Here is a 21,439-nt window from a genome sequence, read left to right as displayed (position 1 = left end):
TTTGTTTCTGTTTTGGTTATTTTAACTTTTCATTTTTATTTTCATTTCTCTGACCTGAGAAAAAAGAATTACTGTCATATAATAACTATAAAGGGAACTTAATCAGACTGATGCATGATTGTATTTTTAAAATCTCAATAAAAATATTTTGGTAAAAAATAAAATATAAAGTGGTGTACATGAAAAACATATTAAATGGTAAATAGCCTGTACTTGAATAGCGCTTTATCAAGTACATCAAGAAACCCATAGCGTTTCACACTAATCTCAATCATTCACCCATCACACACACACATTCACACACTGCTGGTGGTAAGCTACTGGGTAGTAGCCACAGCTGCCCTGGGTCAGTCTGACAGAGGCTGAGTTAGGGAACGGATAAACGGATAAAAATGACTTTTGTGGTGTTCGGGTCATTTGTGACCCGGTTAAAATTTCTGATTATATTGAATCATTCCAATCCAAACGTGGCAACATCCGTTGGAGTACAGTTCCTCCTGATGTGCATGGAAGGTCAGCTGCTGCAAACATCATCAAAATGACCCCTGGGGTCAGGAGGTTTGCTGTGAGAAGAGTAAGTGACATCAAGACGTGGTTTGATCTTTTTTGCCATTGTCACTAAAAAAACAGTCAAAATTGCTATGACAAACCTTGAGGGGAAAAAAGTCCATGGCAACACATGGAAAGACATTGATGAGACGTACCTGGATGCCTACATTGGTGTTCTCCTCCTTGCTGGAGTTTACAGATCCAGCAATGAGGTAACTGAGAGTCTCTGGGATGCATCAACGGGCAGAAATATTTTCAGGGCAACAATGTCTCTTCGGACCTTTCAGATGATCTCAAGAGTCCTCAGATTTGACAATCGAGACACCAGAGCAAAATCTGACAAGCTTGCTCCCATCAGGGATGTTTGGGAGAAATGGGTGCAACTCCTTCCACTGATGTTCAACCCAGGGCCAGAGGTGACAGTGGATGAACGTTTTCTCCCTTTCCGAGGAAGATGCACGTTCTGGCAATACATGCCCAGCAAGCCAGGCAAATATGGCATAAAAATCTGGGCAGCCTGTGATGCTAAAACAAGCTATGCATGGAACCTACAGATTTACACAGGCAAATCTGCAAGCGGCAACCCTGAAAAAAACCAAGGAAAACGTGTAGTCCTCGATTTGATAATATTAAAATCTTTTTTTTGTTGAACATTTAAGAAATGTGTTTTAATATCTCTCAGTTACACTCAGGTAACAGAACAACTGATTATTTTGTTGCCTTCTTCTCTTAAGGTTCATTTGACCACTTTTTAGACATTGAAAACGAGGGGTATGTATGTAAAAGGGTCCCTTCTGGTCAATGAAAGTCGGGTCCTTTAAATCAGTGGTCCCCAACCTTTTTCAGTAGAGCGGACCACGCACTGTAAGGATCAAGACCGATGCTGTTGTTTCTTACTCATTCTGCTGCATGTTGGCGCGCAAGACGTAACCGACAGCATCCGGTTTAGGATTTTCAAAATACAAGCCCCTCCAGACTCAATACATAGAACAAATATATTTAATTATTTCTTATGGGGCCCGGTACCAATTGGTCCAGGTAATTGAGTTGAGTCCAGGAACTCAGAGGAAAAGAAATATTGACTGTTTTACAAGTGAATTACAACACAAAGCCGTGACTATTGCTAAACTTTGAACTGAATATATGAAATTTAGGTTAATAGTAAAGAATTTCTTAGCTTTATTGTAAAATGAGAATGCTACAGTTTTATTCCAAAACATTATTGAAGGTATCAGAGGAGAGCTTTCATCCTGCTGCTCACTAATTGATGTTAGGCAGGTCTGCATGAACACAGGACATTGATGATGTGTTGGGAAGGATCCCTGTAAGACCCATGCGTTCTTATCCTTGATCAACATCAGTGTAACCATGAACATTTCAGCTGCTGCTCTCCATCTATTGAAATGACACACTGAAAAAAAGGTTGTTTTTTTTTTCTTTAAAACAAGGTCAGTATCTCTCTTTTTTTTTTTTTGCTATTCTGGAAACTTACTCCAAATTTGTTTTTCTTCCAAGCGGGGGATCAGGCTGGCCTCAGAGGTGGATAGACGAACATGACTTGGGGGACAGTTTTCGTTCCTCTTTTCCCCGCATTCATCTGAGGTCACCTCTGAGCTTTAGAGGGAACAACACTGCCAGGAACGATGGAGGCCAAACTGTGATCTAACAACAGCTGACACACTGGTGGGGAGTTAGCTGTGAACGAGCCGCTCTGCTGCTGCTGCAGGAGACGCTGTGGCGGCCACGCTCCCATTCCTCCCCATCCGGAAAACGCCTTGGTGTTTACAGATGCAGCAATGCGGAAAAAGAAAATATCTGCTCTCTCTCTCCTCGGTTTAATTTCATCTCAGGCCATTTACCTATTGTTGTTGGCCAGCTTCAAACGCGAGTGGGGCGCTAACAGAACCCTGTGCCCCTCAGCTGCAGCACCTTTCTGAAACTCCGAGGTGGTTGCTAGGGCTGCTTGAGCAGTCACAGAGAGGCATTTATCTCTGTCAGACACACTACGCCGAGGACTCACCGCAACACAGATGTCAGCATAATTTAGCTGCCTCATAATCTCCGGCTCTGCAGCCCTGGGGATTATTCAACTTTCTACTTCTATTCAGTGGCAAGTAATATCTTCCTGTGTTTTGCTGCAGGGTGCGCGCGGCTATCATGCCCCAGAGTAGGGCTGAATCAGTCCGAACCGTCTGACCCGTAGGGAGATGATTGGCAGTTAAAGCTGAGAAAGAGCTGCTCAATTACAACACAGGTGGATAGTCAGAGAAATGACAGGGCATTGAATTCAAATCCCCCTGAGGGTAAAATGTGAGCGGGCGTGCAGGGAATACGTGCTGCTAATGATTCAAAAAATAGATCTTCTCTTTCAAGGCATGAATGCAAACGTAGGAGAAAATCTGGAGCATCCAAAACATGTCGGCTCTGCAGTTTCCCATTTTACAAGCCACATAAAGTTAAACATGCATTTATGTTCAAAGAACAATTGTAGGACTAAGTTAAAACCCGCCAATGTCATCTCTTTAAATGATTCAAATGAAGAATTGCTTGTATTTGAAAAAGCAAAAGTGCATGTAATAATGCTAGCTTAGCAGCAAGAGAAGGTTAAGTTTGAGCGGCATCATGAAACAACAGTTTCCAAACTATCATGGCTAATAAATCAAATGCACCCTTCAACTGCTGATTATGTGCAACACATGTCAGAGCTGATTTCTGACTAGCAAAAAATAAAAACATACAAACTTTAAAGCCTTAATGAACTCAATTTACTGACAAATATTGCAGAAACCCAGACTTAGGTAGTAACTAGTTATTTTTACTCAATTACACCTTTTGGGGGAAAAAAAAAAAAAAAAAAAAAATGTACTTTTAGGAGTATTTTTGCACATTGCACTTTGTGCTTTTACTTGAGTTACTTTCTTATAATATTTCTGCTCTTACATGAGTAACATTTCTGGATTTTCTACCCACTGAATGAAAAACAAACATATTTTAACCAAAACCCCACCAGACACAGACACACCTACAACTTTTGATAAACTTTCAGAATTTTTTTTATTGAAAGAAACTGAGTTGGAAAAAAAATATATTTTGACTGATTTTGTTATTTATATAAATTATTCTAATTTTGGTCCAACATTAACAACATTTCCACTTGATGTTATATATTGGTCCATATGATGATGTAATTTTTAAATATTTAATGAGTAGAGTACCTGAGAAGACTTTTTACCAAATACTTTAATACTTACTAGAGTAGGTTTCTAAACCGCTACGCTTTGTCTTAGTTAGTGCCACAATTTTTGGATACTCTATCCATCTCTTCAGAGAGCCATGTGTTCTGTGTGCAACATTAACATAACCAGTCATTTGTTTACACTAGATTGACATTAATCATTTACTCAAATGTTTTCCACTCACTGAGTTATTTTCGGCTCATTACATGAAATTAAGTCTACTTATGAGACTTAAGTCGATCCTCAAGTCTAAGGAGACTCAGTGGAGCAAAGATGGGGTTGTAGTATACGTGGTGCATAGGGGCACTGCACTAAAGGGGTCGCTAAATGATGACAGAAAAATAATTTCTTCACAGCATTTTCTGTAACAGCTGTTTTTGGATGTGTAAATTATATGACCAACCACACTATAATGTGTCTTAATGCATCCCTGAAAATACGTAGCTGCTCCCCTGTTGAGGCCAAGTCCAAATCAAGGCTGAAGTGTTTCTGTGGCTTGAGTCCAAGTCAAGTCTAAATCACAGATTTACATCCTAACTCTTGGGGGCACATGGCGCTCTATCTCTATTTTCTGTGTAAATAATTATCTGCTCCCTTGTAAATAACTACCAAACATGCTGACAGTGTTAAAGCTCAAAATGAAGCTTTCGCATTAACCAGTCTGAGGTTTATGAGACTGGAGTTGTTATAAAAAAACAGAGTTCTGCTTTGCCCTTTGGCCAATCTGAACTAGTTATAACCTTTAAACAAACTAATCTGAATTTATCCAAAATCAAAAATAACAAAAGTTGTCTACTACAAGTAACATATTAACTGCTTAAAATCTTTAAAAAGTACCTTATTTAATTAAATTTAACCAATATTGAAAACTATTAGCCGAGTTATTCTGGCATAAAAAAATATCATTTAAACACAAAATTAGAAATAGCTATTTTTAGATAACAGACTTCCTCAAATCAATGTGAAAGGTCTCGTTTTCAAAGAAGACATACATCTGTAACCTTTAGTCAGTGGCTCAACTAAACAAAGAAAATGCTCATAAGCTTTTTTTTAAGGCTAGTGATATATATTTTTTTTTCACAATCTATTCATAAACAGGAGTTATAATGTATTCGAAAAAAAAGGCACAAACTGTACAATTAAATCACAAAAATGACTGCAGTTAGGGCTGTCTGGAGCAGATGTGTGCTTTTCACCTTTTTCAGTTTTAAGTGTTGACGCTTTTAGCCATTGCTGTATTATGCATCAAAAAGACTATTTAAAATGTACCTTTGAGAGTTAATTAATGGTTTATAATGCCTCTGAAACAGCCTACATTAGCTGAGTTTCCTAACAAGTGGATTCTATATAGTTGTAGCAGTATTTGTTTTCCTCATATTTTCCAACCATTTTTGTTACATGTAGGATCCACAAGGCTCCACAGGGGCGAAGTACTGACCTGATTATCTGTTTTTCCATTTTACAGACGTGAACATTTGCATTCATCATGTTCAATTATAATTTGTTGCATCATATACTACTAATAATAATTTGGACAAAGCTAACATTGATGTTGCAAGCAATGAAATTATACAGAGTATTGGAATGTTTGTGGATACATCTGCATGTAGAGAACATGAAGACCTTAAGGCTTCACAGGTTCTTTCATAGAACCCAATAACTGCAAATCAGTCAAAACTGTTTCATTCACTGTTCTTTACATAGTCCAGAGCTGAAACTCAGTAATTTTTATCCTTCCAGAATGCTATATTCCAGCATAAATATGATATAAAGCAATGAGGTAGGTAAGAGCAGCAATGAATGCAATCAGTCTGTGTTAAAAAGAACTGGGGGAAATTGTCATCTAATATTGAGGGTAAACATGTATTAATCACAGCTGGCCCAGCCATTTACTGCCTCAGACAGTAACAGTAAAGACTCTTCACCAGCATCAAGGGAGAGGAGGTGAAGTAGGCAATGAATTTAGAACAGGAACAGATACTACAAATTCATGGCATAATTGAGAGGGAGCAGATTAATTTAGAGCTGACCAATGCTCAAACCTGAATCCCATAGAGACTGAAGATGGAATGGAGGAGGAGGTTGGTTGGTTTCTTTGACCAGATCAGTTAAAACTTTAAATGGGCATGGATCTCAGATAGAACCATACATTTATGGAATGATGGTTGAATTTATCTGTTGCATTTTCAATACAACTTGTAGTAAATACAAACTAGAGCTTTGAAAAATGATAGTAATGATGAGTCTTTAAACTGAACGAAAGACAGCTCTTCCCCCCCTACATGGCCCAATGTTAAAAAGCAATCCGCTCTTGTTAAGCCATGAATTACCCAGGTCATGCAGGTCAGAGTGGAATTCATTCATGAGCTACAATCTAAAGAATTTGGGAATTCCTGAAAAGCAGTGAAAGCCATTATCCAAAAATGTGAAACACCTGTTCTGGAACCTTCCCAGGAGTTCATGGTCTCTGAAAGTTATTCCAAAGCCACCTTAACAAAATAAATAATTCCGAACCACATGGAACTCCTGGTAAAAACAAAAAAACAAAAGAGAAAACACTGCTCAGCAAAAAGAGTAAAAATGCAATCATAAATTTGATTTAAGAAAGAAAAAGCATCTCGACGATGCCCAAAGGTTTGGAGAATATATTGTTTGGACTAATGAAGCATAAGTGTAACTTTTTCTGCAGTCTCTTACATCCGGCATAAAACTAGCAAGGGATTTCAGAAAACGGTCCAGTGTGATGGTTTGGCTTCAGTAACTTGTACAACTCCATCATTGATGGAGCAACAATCTCTTTCTTTACAGGAGCAGATGTTAGAAGATAAACTCTAGGCACTGGGATTATGTAGCAGGCCAGTGGTCAAAAGCTCTCCAGCAAGGGACTATACAAAAAAAGATGATGAAGGCGACATAGTCAAAGTGTTAAAAAGACTCACTACTAGTTACTGGAAATGTTTGACTTGTCGCCACCAAAGGTGGAACAGTTGATGTCAGCGTTAATGGGCAGGTGTGTTTTAATATTAGGGCCTGGCTGATTTGGATAGCTCTCTTTGATACATGAAATAATTATTTTAAAAATGCAGTTTGTATTTACTGTTTAATTGATATTGACATTTGTCCAATGAGCCAAAAGACTAAAAAGTGACAAAAATAAATAAGTAGAATATATCTGTTCACAGCAATGTACATGTTAAAAAAGCAACTCTAGATGCAGCCAGGACTTTTCTTTGGTTACGTTTGTGTCGTCATGAGGATTTGGTACACATCTCTGAACAAGCACAATTAGCTAGAAAAGGTGCAACACAGGAGACATTGAACGAAAACAGATGTCAGATCCATACTCCACTGAGCAACAGTGACAAACTTAATGAACATGGATTTCTGCTCTGTGGGTTTGTGAGTCTTCAGCTGTGGCATTGGGTGGACATTTGGGTTCAGTCATTGAATAAACTGCTGTTCGGTGACTCTGCCATATGCTGACTGCTGCTTTAATACAAGAGGCACACTTCTAACACTGTACATGCCTGGGCATGTAAAACCAAGTTGTCTGTGCACTGATAGTCACACTAACACAAGAAGATAAACTACTCTATGCTACTAATAAGATCATATTTATCATTTGGGTTTAAGGGTTACTGCAACCAGAAACTACAGAACTGGAATTTCAGAGAGAAAGCACCTAACAAAGAAGAAACCTTTAGGCAACAGAATAAAGAAATTATAAGATGATAGATTTTGAAAAAAAAAAATCAACCTACGTTTCTCTAGCTCACAACTCTGTAAGACAAATTATTTTGTCTAAGAATGTCAGGCACTGAACTCTAGGCTACTGTATGTCCTGTTGGCATTTCTTTTATATTTCAGTTAGTTACTTAAACCAACCATAAATAATTTTTTTGTTGCTTAACCTTGAACACGTTTTTAACATTTTTTGCAGTCTTCATGCCTCATAGACTTACCCTTATTGGTAAAACTTTATTTGATGGGTTGTGAATAGGACTGTCATGACACATTCATAAACATGATATAACACCTGTCATGAACATGAGTAAGTCTTCAAGAATATTTATGAATGTTGTCATAAAGCATTATTCAGTAAATCAGAACACTTTTAATACAAAGTTGACATTATTCAAAATGTCTTCGTTATGACAACTTGACATTAACCAAGAAATCATGATCTGACATAAACTTATTATATTATTACTACTGACTAAACCTTAGCTTTAATAACATAAAGCTACATATTTTTTAAAGTTCATTGCTCTAAGGACTTATGAAGGACTGCCATGGTGATGGTGAAGTTGGTCCCCCTCCCTTAGACTCCTAACTCAAGCGGTTTAGTCAGCACTTTGCATCAGCTGGCTCACGTAGAGGTAAGCAGGCTTTGCAGGTGACGGGAGTGACAGGGTGATGACATGTTTTGTGCGATCAGTCAGGATTTAAAAGAGTAAACATGACTTAAAGAAAATCAAAAGTAAGAGGGTGAGATGTATATTTTAATTTGAAGCAACACCACAATTTCTGTGCCGTTGTTTTGATATGGGGAGATCTTCAGTACAGAGTTTATGTGCAGTCGGCTTTATATTGGAAAACAAAGACCTCTCCACTTAAGATTTATGAACGCCCAAACATGGCTGAGAGTCAGCTTATTTTTGTTGGTTTTGTGAAAGAGGCACAGAAAAGATGGTGTTGCCTTCTATATGATCAAAGTCCACAAAAAAATTGCCAATGGATGTCTGACTATCGATTGATCTACTGGGATAGCCAAGAATGACTTTCAGCATAACAGTTTTACATACATTTAGACAGTATAAAGAATTGATTCAATGTCTAATTTTCAACGTGTACTTTAAGGCTAACTGAAGGCAAAAGCTTGCAAGCCTTTATAAGCCATTTACATGAACCTCCAGCGTTTGATGCTTGAAAACACAATAATGTGATCTATGAAATGCATCAGATTGCAGAGTTGAACCAGGACTCCAACTAGGGTGGTCTTCACCAAGTGCTTACCTGAGCTGGGATAGCGTTTAGCTGTGTTGGAGGATGTGTGGGAGGAGGACGTGGAGGCCACCCTCTGGTCTGTACTCATGTTGTCTTGGCTCAGAGGTGAGGTGGACTTTCTTGGCTTCTTGTCTGTCAGATGCAGTGGGGAGCTCTTCTTGGCAGGTGGCAGTGGCCGTCGAGGTCTGGCTGTGGCATTGACCCTAAGCCAGGCTTGGGCTTTATACTCCACAATCTCTCCGTAGTTGGCTCGGGTCACCCGACACTCGTAGAGTCCTTCGTCGTTCTTGCTGACTCTGGAGATCTGTAGCTTGTGTGAGATGTCGTTGCCCTGGACCTTCACTGTCTGTTAGAGAGATTGAAAGAGACTAGTTTCATAACCTGGAGTGGAAAGATACTCCAATAGACCCCCAGTTTTCATATGCAATCAAACTACGTCAGAGTTCACTTCAACCGAACCAACACCTAGGTTTATAGGTGAAAGAGCATTTCCTATTTGGTCCAGGTCAGAGTTTGATTACACATTCACATCTCTCCAAGCAAACAGAACTTTCTTTCGAAATGAACTAGAGTTTGAAAAGACCAGAATAAACAGAGCTCGTCTGAATATGCCCTGCGATTATGATGCAATGGCCAATTCAATCCATTGCATAGGTGTCCTTTGCAGGTTTTTGGTCTTTCGTCAGGGGTGTCATACACCCATTGCTTTTAGGAAGCAATGGATAACCCATTACATTTGAGGGAGTTCCCTGAGAACATGACTTCTCACAAAACAACAAGCAATGGTCTTTTATTATTTTTGTTGCAGACTACAGTGGGCTGGACAGTCAGTCAGCAGAAATCCATGCTATTGGGGTCACATACCCTGCATGGACGGGTTGTCAAGGATTTGAAGTAGAAATACAAACATCACATAGCAAAATTTCACATTAGTGAGTTCTGCAAGTGTATGGACAAATGTTTCTCTTATTATCATGACCCTACACAGCATGATCATTGTATTGTGGGAACCCAGGAGAGCACACAAGTCATGGATCAAAATCTCAGAGAAACACCGATCAGCAAGTATTGGGAGCCTCGAGTTTGCTTGACAACCTGGCACGTTCCAGAGACATCCCAACAGGTTGTGGTCCACATTGTGAAGGCTCTTACAATCTCTGTAACCCTTTCCAAGGCAATTGCTGATGCCTTTACTCCTTGGCATTATGCAAACTGCCAACATCACTCCTTCAAACAGAGGTAGCCACTTTGGCTAATTATAAGTGAGAGAATAATTTTCAGGAAAGGATTATTTGGCTGCTACTTTCTCTCTTAATTAATGAAAGTGCCAGGAGTGGACTTAGTTTTATACACATTACTTCTGTTGAATACATTTTTTAATAAATAATGACACAGGTTGGTACATATTCTATTCTAAGATCTTAAGGCTTATTTGGAGTTATTATTCTGCTTTAGCTGTACTATATTATAAAAGGCTGAGGTTCTCCTAACATCACAGGAAACTATATTTTCTTTTAGTCTGTAAAGCCAATGAAAACAATAACTTTCTACTTATATTAGAAACTGGAGCTAAAATTATTGTAGATAGTTACAATTGCTTGTATGAAACAGAACTTTTTCTCCAGATTTCATACTGTCTACTTTTGGGGGCTGCACTTTGAACTCCATAGTTTAAGGTATCATTACCACACCTTAAACTAGTGTCTGAGGTCTGATTTGTCAGACATCAAACAAATTGTCTTAGACAGAGAGATTCATATTCAAGTGAAATGTAGCAGTGTTAAAAAGCTCCATTGAGGCTCTGTACAGGTGAATTAAAACAGAAGTCGTTTACATATCCTCCATACCATCAATCTTCATTAAGACAATGGTTTGAACCTTGCAAGCTTCACATGATGACTGTGAAAAGGCCTTCTTTCTGACAAAGCCGTCAGCTATTTTTATAATTCCTGTCTGGACAGGCGTGTGTGAATTCAGAGAATAAGAGCCCTGCACCCTTAAGGCTGCACAGAACAACCTTGGGTTCTACGCACAAACTCACTGTAGAAAACTGTGAAATGCAAAAGATCTGCTCAGCTCATGCACAGAACCACAAAGAGTATGTTTACCTTTCTGCCTCATTAAAACCTTATTTCAGTTAATGAAAGCTATTAAAAATAATCGGCAGAGCTGTGATGCTTTAAATCAAGCAAGTATGTGAAAAGCAATCTGGGTTTTAATGTTTGTCTTCAATAGAAGCATGAAAAATGATCCAGATTTTCAGTTGAATCACCTCATGGTGCTAAACAAATCAGGTTTAATGAGCAGAAGAAACTTTTAGAACGGAACCCTGGTTGTTATTCTTCAGATGAGATATATATATTTTTTTTCTTTTAGCCATGACACCTGGATGATTTATTGGTAATACAAACTAGAAAACTTTTGCTACAACAAGTAAATAATACATTTTCCCCTTTTAGCAATTTACACCCCCTGGCAAAAGACGTGGAGTTGCTGCTATTGAAAAAAAAACCTCAAACATCCCAATTAGCAGTTCACCTCCTCTGGCTTCTCTGACAGCTTCAACTCTTTGAGGCATGACTAATAAAAACACAGGTCAGTTTTGTGGTATGGAACCTTTTCATCCAGTTTTTCTTTCCACCATAAATTTTGAACTGGATTAAGATGTATGAAGTTCAATCTGAAAAAAGTCTATGGAAATGTGCTTCTATTCTTTATCATTTTATGGTTCATTGCTGTGGCACCAAATTAACGTCACAGCATCTTCTCCTTGACATGTTGCAGATTTCTTAATAACCTTTGGAAAACCACATATCCTCAGACTGTTTTGCCCACCATATCTTGAATATTCAGAAGAAAATGTAACTTAGAAAGCTGAGATTCTGAACGTTCAGCTGTTGAGAAATGATTGATTGCTGGAGGCCTGGACTCTGTTTAAGATTTAAATGCTCAGATTTGATATTACTCAACCACTAAAGTTTGGCCGTAACATATAATGCACCAGCTCGATGAAGATTACCAGAAATTGTCTGCACTGTAAACAACCCAGTAGGGAGTATGGCTACGCCATATTTATCAGCAATAAATATTTATCAGCTATGCCATATTTATCAGCAATAAAGATTGCTCGTAAAAGACTGTCTTCACCAGATCTTTTACCAGTAGATCAACATTCGAGGGACATTGTTCTCGGAGCAACATTCCTCTTGCTCCGACTTCAATTGCTCAATATTTGGAAGCGTGACCCAGACATATTTTGTTGACTTTCATTGCTGCTATAAGTTGCTGAGAGGGGACAGCCTATGTTCAGATGTCTATGCAAAACATTTATGGTTTTCCTTTAAGGTTACAATTATGTGATGTCTTCTGGTGCTCTGTTTCACTAACACACTGTGATTTTAGATTTTAAACATGACAAAAAGAATTTTTGCAAGACAATATTTCACAAAGCTGGAATGCTCAGCTGCTGAATAACATGATTATGTATGACCTTGGACAATGACTATGTTCTGGTTGTAATCACCAAAGAACTAAAGTTTGCTGCTAAAACAATCAAATTGGAAGGAAGAAGACCTCCAAAACACGAGTAGATGATGACATTTCCATATTAGCATCTGTAAACTGTCAAGCTGTAACACACACATCTGTGACGATCTTGTACTGGTTGGCTGTGTGCTGCTCTAGGCACCGAAGGCAGAGGAAAGAGGCGGAACTGTTGCTGGTGTGTGTGAGCGCAGGAAGGGAACCACTCTGACAGTAATAACACGTTGCCACTGATTTCGCTGATTAGCTCCATTCTATGGAGGAAGGTGTATTATTCAAGGAAATCAGCTGCTGTTGTGTTGGTTCAGAGTGGATCTCTGCCAACTCGGCTTACAATGGCAACGCATTGGGAAAGTGGGGAGTTTGCAAGGTGGCGTGAATGACGTGTTCTTCAACTCACACTTATTTTTGTCCCCTCGTCATCAGGATCGGGCTCTGGTATCATCTCCATCTGTGAACACAAAGAGGGAGAGAGCATTAGCAAAGCGACAGTGGTTGAGTACAGGCTGAGGATAGGTTTTATGCATGCCTAAAACCACTGAAGGGATTCCTACGACAGCGTTCTGAAAAGGCATCATATATCTGCCGAGACTTATAAATGTTGCAAAGCGACATCAGCACACAGTTCGCACACGGAGTGACTGCGTTGCCGCTGCCCTGCCTTTTAAAAGTAAATGCCACTCTTCCCACTGTTTTAGCTTTATTTTTAGTCTTTGAGTGCTTCTGTGGGGAAATTAAAAGCCAGCTCCCAAATGTTTTTGCAAATTGAAAGTTAAAAAAGGAATAGTTTAAACTAGGATAAAGTAGTAAAACAGACTGCTTTGTGTGAAGACTAAAATATGTTTATGCTGCTGGCAGGATCTTCTGGAACAATGAACCAAGGAAGCATGTGACAAAATGTCTGAAACAGGAAGGAGATGTTTATTGTGTGCAGTGATAGAGTAAAAGATACCACAGTTTGATCGTATCAGCACAAAAAAAATCAAAATCAAAAATATTTATTTTATTTTCCTTGCACTATTATGTTTTTAGTTATACAATTTATACCAAGTATAAATGGTATAATTTATAATTTTGAAAAAGGAAAAAAAAAAAAAAAAAAAAACTTTTATTTGAAGGTAACATTGTGGATTTCAGTAGCTACTAGTGGTCTCATGCAGTTCTCCAATAGTGTCATTGTTAGCAGGCTGTGCATCAGTAAATACAGAGAGCGAGAGAGAGAGAGAGAAAGAGAGAGACAGAGAGAGATGCAGAATGTGGAATAAATAACAAGGCTTAGACTCAGTATTCATTTACAAGGTTTCTGCTTAGGTTGTAGAAACAATCAGCCTGATCTTAGAAATTATAACTGGAAGTGGAAATGGCCAGTAAAATACATCACTGACATGTATTATGAGAAAAATAATTGCAGTGTACTAAATAACTGTGAAATTTGCAGTGTGGCAGTAACATTTTACAAGTAACATTTCAAGAAGAAAAATAAAAATTGTATTTATAGCTCTGATAAACTGTTCAATTTATATTTTCCTACAAGACAGAAAGAACCAGTTTGTATGCAAAGTTATATAATCAGATCATACTGGTTTTATCACCACATTGTTAATCAGTTATTGATCTGAGGAATCCTTGCTGATTGAATTAAGTAATGAGTTATGTCCCTCCCTCTTTGACATGAGCCTGGTCACAGTAGAGATAAATTACTCTGTTTTAACAAAATAAGACATCCAGCAGAACCAGAACCATGATAAAGCATCAGTACCCACAAACACATGGGGGTGCTCAACAAGAGTCACATTTCCCTTTGGAAATAGTTATTCCTCAGCACTACAAGGAATACATTTGAATCCCCCTCTTTTTCTGCCTCTGTCATTGTGTCCTTGCGCAAGACGCTTCCCTCATGTTGCCTGTTGTTGGTGGGCAGACACCATATTATGGATATAATGAGAAATATTTGCCAAAAGACAATGCAGTTTCTCAGGTATCCAGGATGTCTTGGGTTTTAAATGAAGGCACCTGGACTTCTGCTGTTATCGTAAAGACACTTCACTTCTCATCTAGGAGGCTTCTTTAGTTTTGAAAATTGAACTTGAAGTATGAGGCTCATAAGTTGTAACTAAAAACAATTAAACTGAGGTCACTAATGAGCAGTAATGGAAAAAAAACTGCAGCACACTATTAGAAGCCATTTTCATCTGACTGGGAGTTAAGGTGGTGAAAACCATGGCAGAAAGGCTGTTGATAGTTGCAAACCGATCAGAGGCAGACGGGGACAGGCTATCACACAGTGAGACACCCTGACAAGACAGAGATAGACATGGATAGCCCAGATAATCGGAGGTCGGTGCTCTGTTTAAGTGGATGCAAAAATGTTATTTTTGTCTTGAAGAGATAGGAGGGAGGACTCTATATATGGAATATAATTTATTTTACGGAAACAAAACTGGCCCTTATATCAGTCAGAAGCAACATCTTTCACTGTGGGAAGTTCTCTGTGCATAAGAGGACAGTGAATCATAGAAAACCTGGCCTCTATGTTGTTTGGAGAACCGTTCTACAAAAGAACAACTCAACATCAGGAACATCTAGCAAACCTTTTTAAAAACAGAGCGAAGCAGAAGCTGCTCAGCAGTTATTGCTAAAGACGATTCCTTCAGAGTACACAGGAACCGCTGGTTCCATGAGTGAGACTGAAAAGGGAAGGGCACAGGAGAAAGAAGATGGCTACCTATGAGCAATTGTTGCACTCGGCGCTCTTTCAAGAGCTGTAATTACTTTGAAAGAACTGCGGCACTTTTCTCCGGAGGATGTTAGGCAGACAGGTGATTAATGAGGAGAATTAGGAGCCGAAGCTCTTCTCCCGGCGAGCGCGCAGGACTCACAATGTGACTTCAACGGACGGAGCTGGCATCCTCTGTTAGACGAGATGGAGATTTTTACAGAGACGTCTTTAGGCAAGCCACGATTAATCGTCCTCAGTCTTGGGGTAAGACTGTATTAGGTCATCAATTTCAGACCTCCCCTTTGCGAAGCGCTCCAGCAGCGGTTACACAGGCCTGGTGTGGTCTATATCTGTCACTAGAAGGGGATGGAAATAGACTTCCACTGGAGGACACATGCTCTAATTTGGTCTGCACACTGGCTGCTGTCTTAAGGAAACACGCTGAATGTAATGGTTTCCCACATTTGCTTTGATAATTTTGTTTGGTTTTAGAAATTGCTTTTGAGTACAGCAATGTTTTGTACTTATAGTTGAAAGTAGAAAAGTAATCAGTGACATTTCGCCAGAGTTTTAACATAAAGCTCCTCTGATTTTTTGGTAATGAGCCATCATCACATATTTGATAAAAACTCTTCTTAAATTTATGAATTCCTCACAAGGAAATATGAGGACAATGTATTCCCAACTCATCAGTAGCTGTGTTTCTAGTAAAAATATGTGTCTAGTATTCTGCTGATGTTGAAAAAACACAATTTCACAATCACGGTGTTTCCATTAAATAAGAAATAACATTAAAATTATATGAGTAAACTTGCTGCTTTGCAAACGAGTAAATATGTTTCATTTTTGGTCCTGCAGCTTGGATGTGGTTTAAAAACCTTTTAAACCATATCTTATGTTACATTTCACCATAACTTTGCCAATCCCCCCAAAATTGCTCTTAAGAAATTTTACTGTTTGTGGTCCCCCAAATAATGAGATGGGATTCACACCCTTGCCAGCGATGGATGTAAATGGTTACATATTTCAGCCATGGCGCTAGCACTCATTGTATATTAGCCAATCAGTGGAGATCTCGGAGTCTTATTCAGGTGTTGGAGCGATAAGCCCCACCTACTTGGAAACAGCTGTGTATCCACCGTTTGGGGAAAATTATAGTTGATGATTTTAGAGAAGTTATGGATTTAATACGTTGGAATGACACACAACGTTTTATGAGCTGTGATATGAGAGCTCGGTTGAAGCCACCTACATATTGTCTGGAAAAAAAAACAAAAAACTATCATCCTCCTACTACTTCCTGTCCTCTTTTTCATTGTTTCCACCAGTAGTAGCATCCAGCTGTTAATCATGTGACTCCTGTGGTGTGGAAGAAGCGTTTCCATTGCAGTTTTGTGACATACATCTATTTAAATATGTACAAATGACCACTTCATCCTAGCACAAAAGCTTTTTCAAAATTGCTGTGTTTCCATTAAACAAATTTACTTTAGAAATTCAAATTTGCGCAATTTTATGGCTAGTGAAATCGCAGCTCATCTCTAATGTTCAGGGATCAGCCTAGATTCAGCAGTTTAAATCATTTTGTTGCTACTTTTTATTGTAGTTCATTTGGAAATGTTGCTGCTTCACTGTCAAAGTAAAGAAGCCATAAATCACTACAAGTCCTCATAAATATCTGAGCTGCCAGCTGCAAAGTGGCTTACAGAGTTAAATAGGGTGATGATGAGGATTACTGCCCTCTGCAGGCAAGAAACATGCAACAGGGAAATGTAGACTAATGAAGAATTGTCAGTTTTTGTATTTGCTGATTGCAATATAAAACAAGAGTAAAATCACTGCAAAATGCAAGCAAATGTTTAACTTGAAGAGTTTTTAAACAAACTTTAGCCCCCTCTCCTTTAAAGTATTAATTCAGCCAGGCTTAAAACAAATGCACATCTAGTCAGAATTTTATTAGTAAAATACTGTGAAAACCATATACTGCATCATTTGACATTTGGTTCACAGCTAGTAACCCTTGAGTTTATGATTGTTACATGAGAAATTAGGAAAATTAGGAAATTAGGAAAAGTGGTAAAATTAGCACAGCCATACCAACACAAGGGTAAGTCCTGTATGCGCTTAGTTGTTGTATGTATTCAGATTCTCTACTCAACAGAATTAATGTGATGTTTTGTAAGGTACTTGGCGCTTTAAGAGCGTGGAAGTTGAATGATGGTTTAAATAAAACTCCAAAACACTTACAGGACAATCAGGAGCACCAGGAACACTAGAGGACATGAAACCACAGAGGAAGAACAGACACAGAGGTAGAGATCCAATGGAGAAAAAGGACACAGATGAGAACACACACGCCCACCCACCAACACGCACACAGGGGTAATCAAGGGGATGAGGAACATCTGGGACTAATTACAGAGGAGGGAAGGTTGAAGAAAATCAAAAATACAAACGCAGATGAAACCCAAACACCAAAAAAACAACAACAGAAATCTGTGGCGAGCAGAAGGTCTTTGTGCAATTTACAGAGGACACCATAGATAAATAAAATAAGAAGATTTTTACTGAAGATGGAGCAGAAGTGGTTAGAGAGTGATAGAATAGTTCTACAGTTAGATTAAATGTAGCATACAAGACATTGTACTTACTGGCTTTAACTGTTAAGCAGAGAAAAAATAAAGTACACTGAACCTCAACATAATGGTGGTTCAGTGTTTGTGGAACTTTCAGTGGAATGTTACTCCAAATTATTTGTATAAAATTTCCCTTTTCTCAGTTTTTTTCCCCTGAGATAATCTAAAAGAAAAGGCAGTGAGGGACTGGTCCAGGGTGACCCTGCCTCTCGCCCATTGACCGCTGGAAATAGGCACCAGCAGTCCTCATGACCCCAATGGGATAAGGGTGGAAGAAGATGGATGGATGGATGGAAAAAGCAGTGAGGAAAGATGGAAATACCTATCTGCTACTTGACACAGGTGGATGGAAATCAGCCAATCTAGGAGCAGCGCATATTGGCTGATTCCACTAGAGTGGCGATGAGGAAGACTATGATTGTCAGCCTCTGCGCTAGACAGTTTCCACTGTGTGTAATATTAAATTGATGTACATTTGGTGTTTGAACTATTCAACTAAGCACCTCTAATATCTTACAGGGGGTCTCAGCTGTTCCACCCCAGTGGGTGAATGAAGCTCTACTCTGTTACTTTTCTGTAAACAAAAAGAAAAATGATAGAAATGTGCATTCAGTGACTACTAAGTAGTCAATATCACTGCATGTGAAAAGAGAATTCAGATAACAGACACTTTGCTATACCATGGCCCTATTTATATTAAAAAAAAGAAAATCAAATATTAAAAGAAAAATAGAAAGAAGTCAGACTAGAGTTGGACAATTTGATCATGATTCATAAATAACAGAAGCAATCAGAATTATTTCCCTCTGGCATTTTTCAGTCTGTTTATGGGCATAGTTATATGTGTCTTTTACATGTTTGCACAACTGACACTCTATGATGTGTTGGCTGTTGGTATTGTGATGAATAAAATAATTATTTGTAAAACTCATATAACCTGTTCAGATGTAATGTTATTTCTGACAGCTGAAAGCTCTGCTGTAATTCTTCTAACGCCTGATAATGAGTTGCTGTCTGCTGCCATCAGCTTGCTCTGCATTTATGTCACCGGTTTTGTCTTTGTGTTTGTTATTTTAAGCTCAGTGTGACATTGCTGCAAAGTGGGACTGGTGCTCGCATTAAATCACTTTATCTGAGTGTTCTTTTTCATTTCTTAATAATCCATATTTGGAGCATCTAAATATAAACATATTGAAGCAGTTGTGATGTCGATACAATCCCATGACGGAAAACAGAGGGGCCCTCCTTAGTCAGCCACTTATTTTGTTTTCACAAAAAAATGTTTAAACATTAAACATAGCCTAAATAAATAGAAAATGCAGTTTTAAACAGTTAATTACTAGTCCCATATTAAATTGTGATTTAATAAACCCACTGTCAGACACATAACATCAAAAAATCACCAAAGGAACCTTTCGGACAACATGAAGTAAGCCAAAAGACTTCAAAAAGTAACAGCATGCACAGATGAATACCTGAAGCCATTACAGCTGTGAAGGCTGAAAGACATCACATCAGGCTCAGTGGATTAATTATTGGTTGTAGCTGAAGCTCAATGTGCAAATCATATTCTGACCTAAATGGAAATTAGTTAATAGACGTTTTTTCAGTTCAACTCACAGTAACCTTTACAGGTCGATCATGTGCAGCAGAGAAAGCAGGTGGAACACATTCAACCTGGAGAACTTCAGTGAGAAAAAAATGACTTTTCTTTCCGTTGTTTTAGCCTTTGCTTGGCCTTATATTAAAAATAAAAGCTCATGTGGGCTAACCTCTACCTGTCAAATATTGTAAAATATTTCATTCAACCTGGCATGTTGAATCTACAAGTAGCTAGAACTACAGAAGTGTGTTTTCTCAGAGAGAACCCGTTAATCACCCTGCACCGCCTAAGTGCAATCAAGGTAATTGTGAGTTAATGAACGTCCAATTTCAATTAATAATCCTGACATTTATTACTTTCAGTTAAAATGTGTCTTTTACCTGCAACTAAGGTGTTACTTTTTGTCAGAAAATTCAAAAGGAAGATAAGAAACCCACAGTTCATCGTTTTACCCTACCCTAGCCTGGCAAGGGTAAGTAAGTTTCGACCCTGTGATAGCAATGTAGAAGTTTCCCTTGACAACATCAGAGTAAACCCCCATTATATTCCAAATTGTGTTTCATTTTTATTGCATGAGAGCCTTCTGAGCCAACGCTGCAGCCGCTCGCGACTATCTCAATTTCAATCGCTTGTCTCTTTATTGCAAAACCCTTCCACCATGACGCCCTGCCATTCTTCATGCAAATCTCAAATTGACTTCTTGTAAGAAAAAATGTGCTCTGCAATTACTGGGCCTCAAAAAAAAGAAAAAAAAAAGAAAAAAAAAGAGGCCTCATTGAGTCGCTGAAACTAAATTAATGTCACATGAAGAAAAATGATCATCGTTTAAAGTGAAAAATGGAGCGGGGCCACCCTGTGCGGGTCCCACTGTGATTGGATAAGATCTCCTGAGTGAGAGGCCCTGCATAAGCAGGGAAAACACATTAAAGTGACCAGATATGAAAAGTGAGTTCATCCAGCATTCATTGGCTAGAGAAACACAAAGAATTCGAAGAGTTCAAACTAAGGCTCTGGACTTGATATGACACGTTAAACCCAGTAATCTAAAATAGTGGTGGTGTATGAAATTGTTATTAGATACGACACAGTGGGGGGGAAGATTTGGATAAGCTTTCTGCATTATATAAAGGCAGCTTAAAAGATCACATTAGGAAGTGTATTAAAACTTACAACCCTTCAGAAGTGATCCATTCATCAAATAAGTCCCAGAACTGAGAAGGGGAAATGTGGTGCTGCTTTTTTAAATGTCAGATTTGGGGGATCCCCAGAACCAACATTCAGCTTCTACGCTTCACAAACATGGAGCGTAGAAGTTTGTTTTCCAGAACAAACTTCTGGAAAACTGGAAAAGCGCTGAAACACCGAGTTCATTTAAATCTATACCATAGACCTTCCTGATTAGAGCTGCTTTTGTATCATAATGAAATATTAACCAATATTTTGATGAGTAATGATGGCACCTGGAAAAATGTAATGTTTAAATTTTTGATTTTTGAGGTTTCATGATGTGAAGCACTTTGAACTACCTTGTTGAAATGTGTTATACAAATACATTTGATTTGATTTTAGTTGTAACTAAGTCAATTATTACATGGAGAATACCTGTCTGTAACCGAAGCATCAACGGGGTTTGTTCTCCAACCTGCTTTGGAAACTTTTCAATTTGCTTCTGTGATGTTTTCACTGGGAAGGATTCTTTACCTGTTTATAGAAGGTCATAACACCAAAGTGAAGTTGTTGAAATCCCACCATAATGTGGTGGAGGGCTTAAGGTTCCCACATACCCGGGTGTACTTCACTCTATGGAAGTCTGTGCCTGCTCAAACCGGACGACTGCTGGACATATCCATACAGAGCTCCATTTGTTCAACCAGGTAAAAACCTGAAGGGAGACAATGTTCCTACTGAGCTGCTCCGTATGCATCATTGAGCTGATAAGGATGAGAGTCTTGCAACCAGTTGCGAAAGACACGTAGAGTGACTACCAGTCACTGTGCCGCACCAGCAGCTGTGTAGTGGCTGTTCTGGTGGAGAAGAAATGAGGAAAGGTGCCCAACTGGTGAATCAAACTTGCTAGAACCCATTTCATGCATGCAGAGTCTGCGGCTGAGCATATGGCAGCCTTTAGAGTCCTCGTGCTTCACAC

At 38.7% G+C, this 21,439-nt stretch overlaps 1 protein-coding gene across 1 annotated transcript in view; it reads right to left on the bottom strand.

Annotated features, from left to right (window-relative positions):
- vstm2a (V-set and transmembrane domain containing 2A) overlaps nucleotides 1-21,439 on the bottom strand; it is an 89,480-nt gene that overhangs the window by 16,306 nt on the left and 51,735 nt on the right. Inside the window, exons 3-4 of the mRNA XM_044104369.1 lie at nucleotides 12,736-12,786; nucleotides 8,802-9,138 (exon numbers count right to left, since the gene is read on the bottom strand). Of these exons, the coding sequence (XP_043960304.1) occupies nucleotides 8,802-9,138; nucleotides 12,736-12,786 (388 nt within the window). The remainder of the gene's footprint in view (nucleotides 1-8,801; nucleotides 9,139-12,735; nucleotides 12,787-21,439) is intronic.

The sequence above is a fragment of the Gambusia affinis genome, linkage group LG21 (genome assembly GCF_019740435.1).
Source record: "Gambusia affinis linkage group LG21, SWU_Gaff_1.0, whole genome shotgun sequence".
NCBI classification, from domain to species: Eukaryota; Metazoa; Chordata; class Actinopteri; order Cyprinodontiformes; family Poeciliidae; genus Gambusia; species Gambusia affinis.
This window is presented reverse-complemented; position numbering and strand designations above follow the sequence as displayed.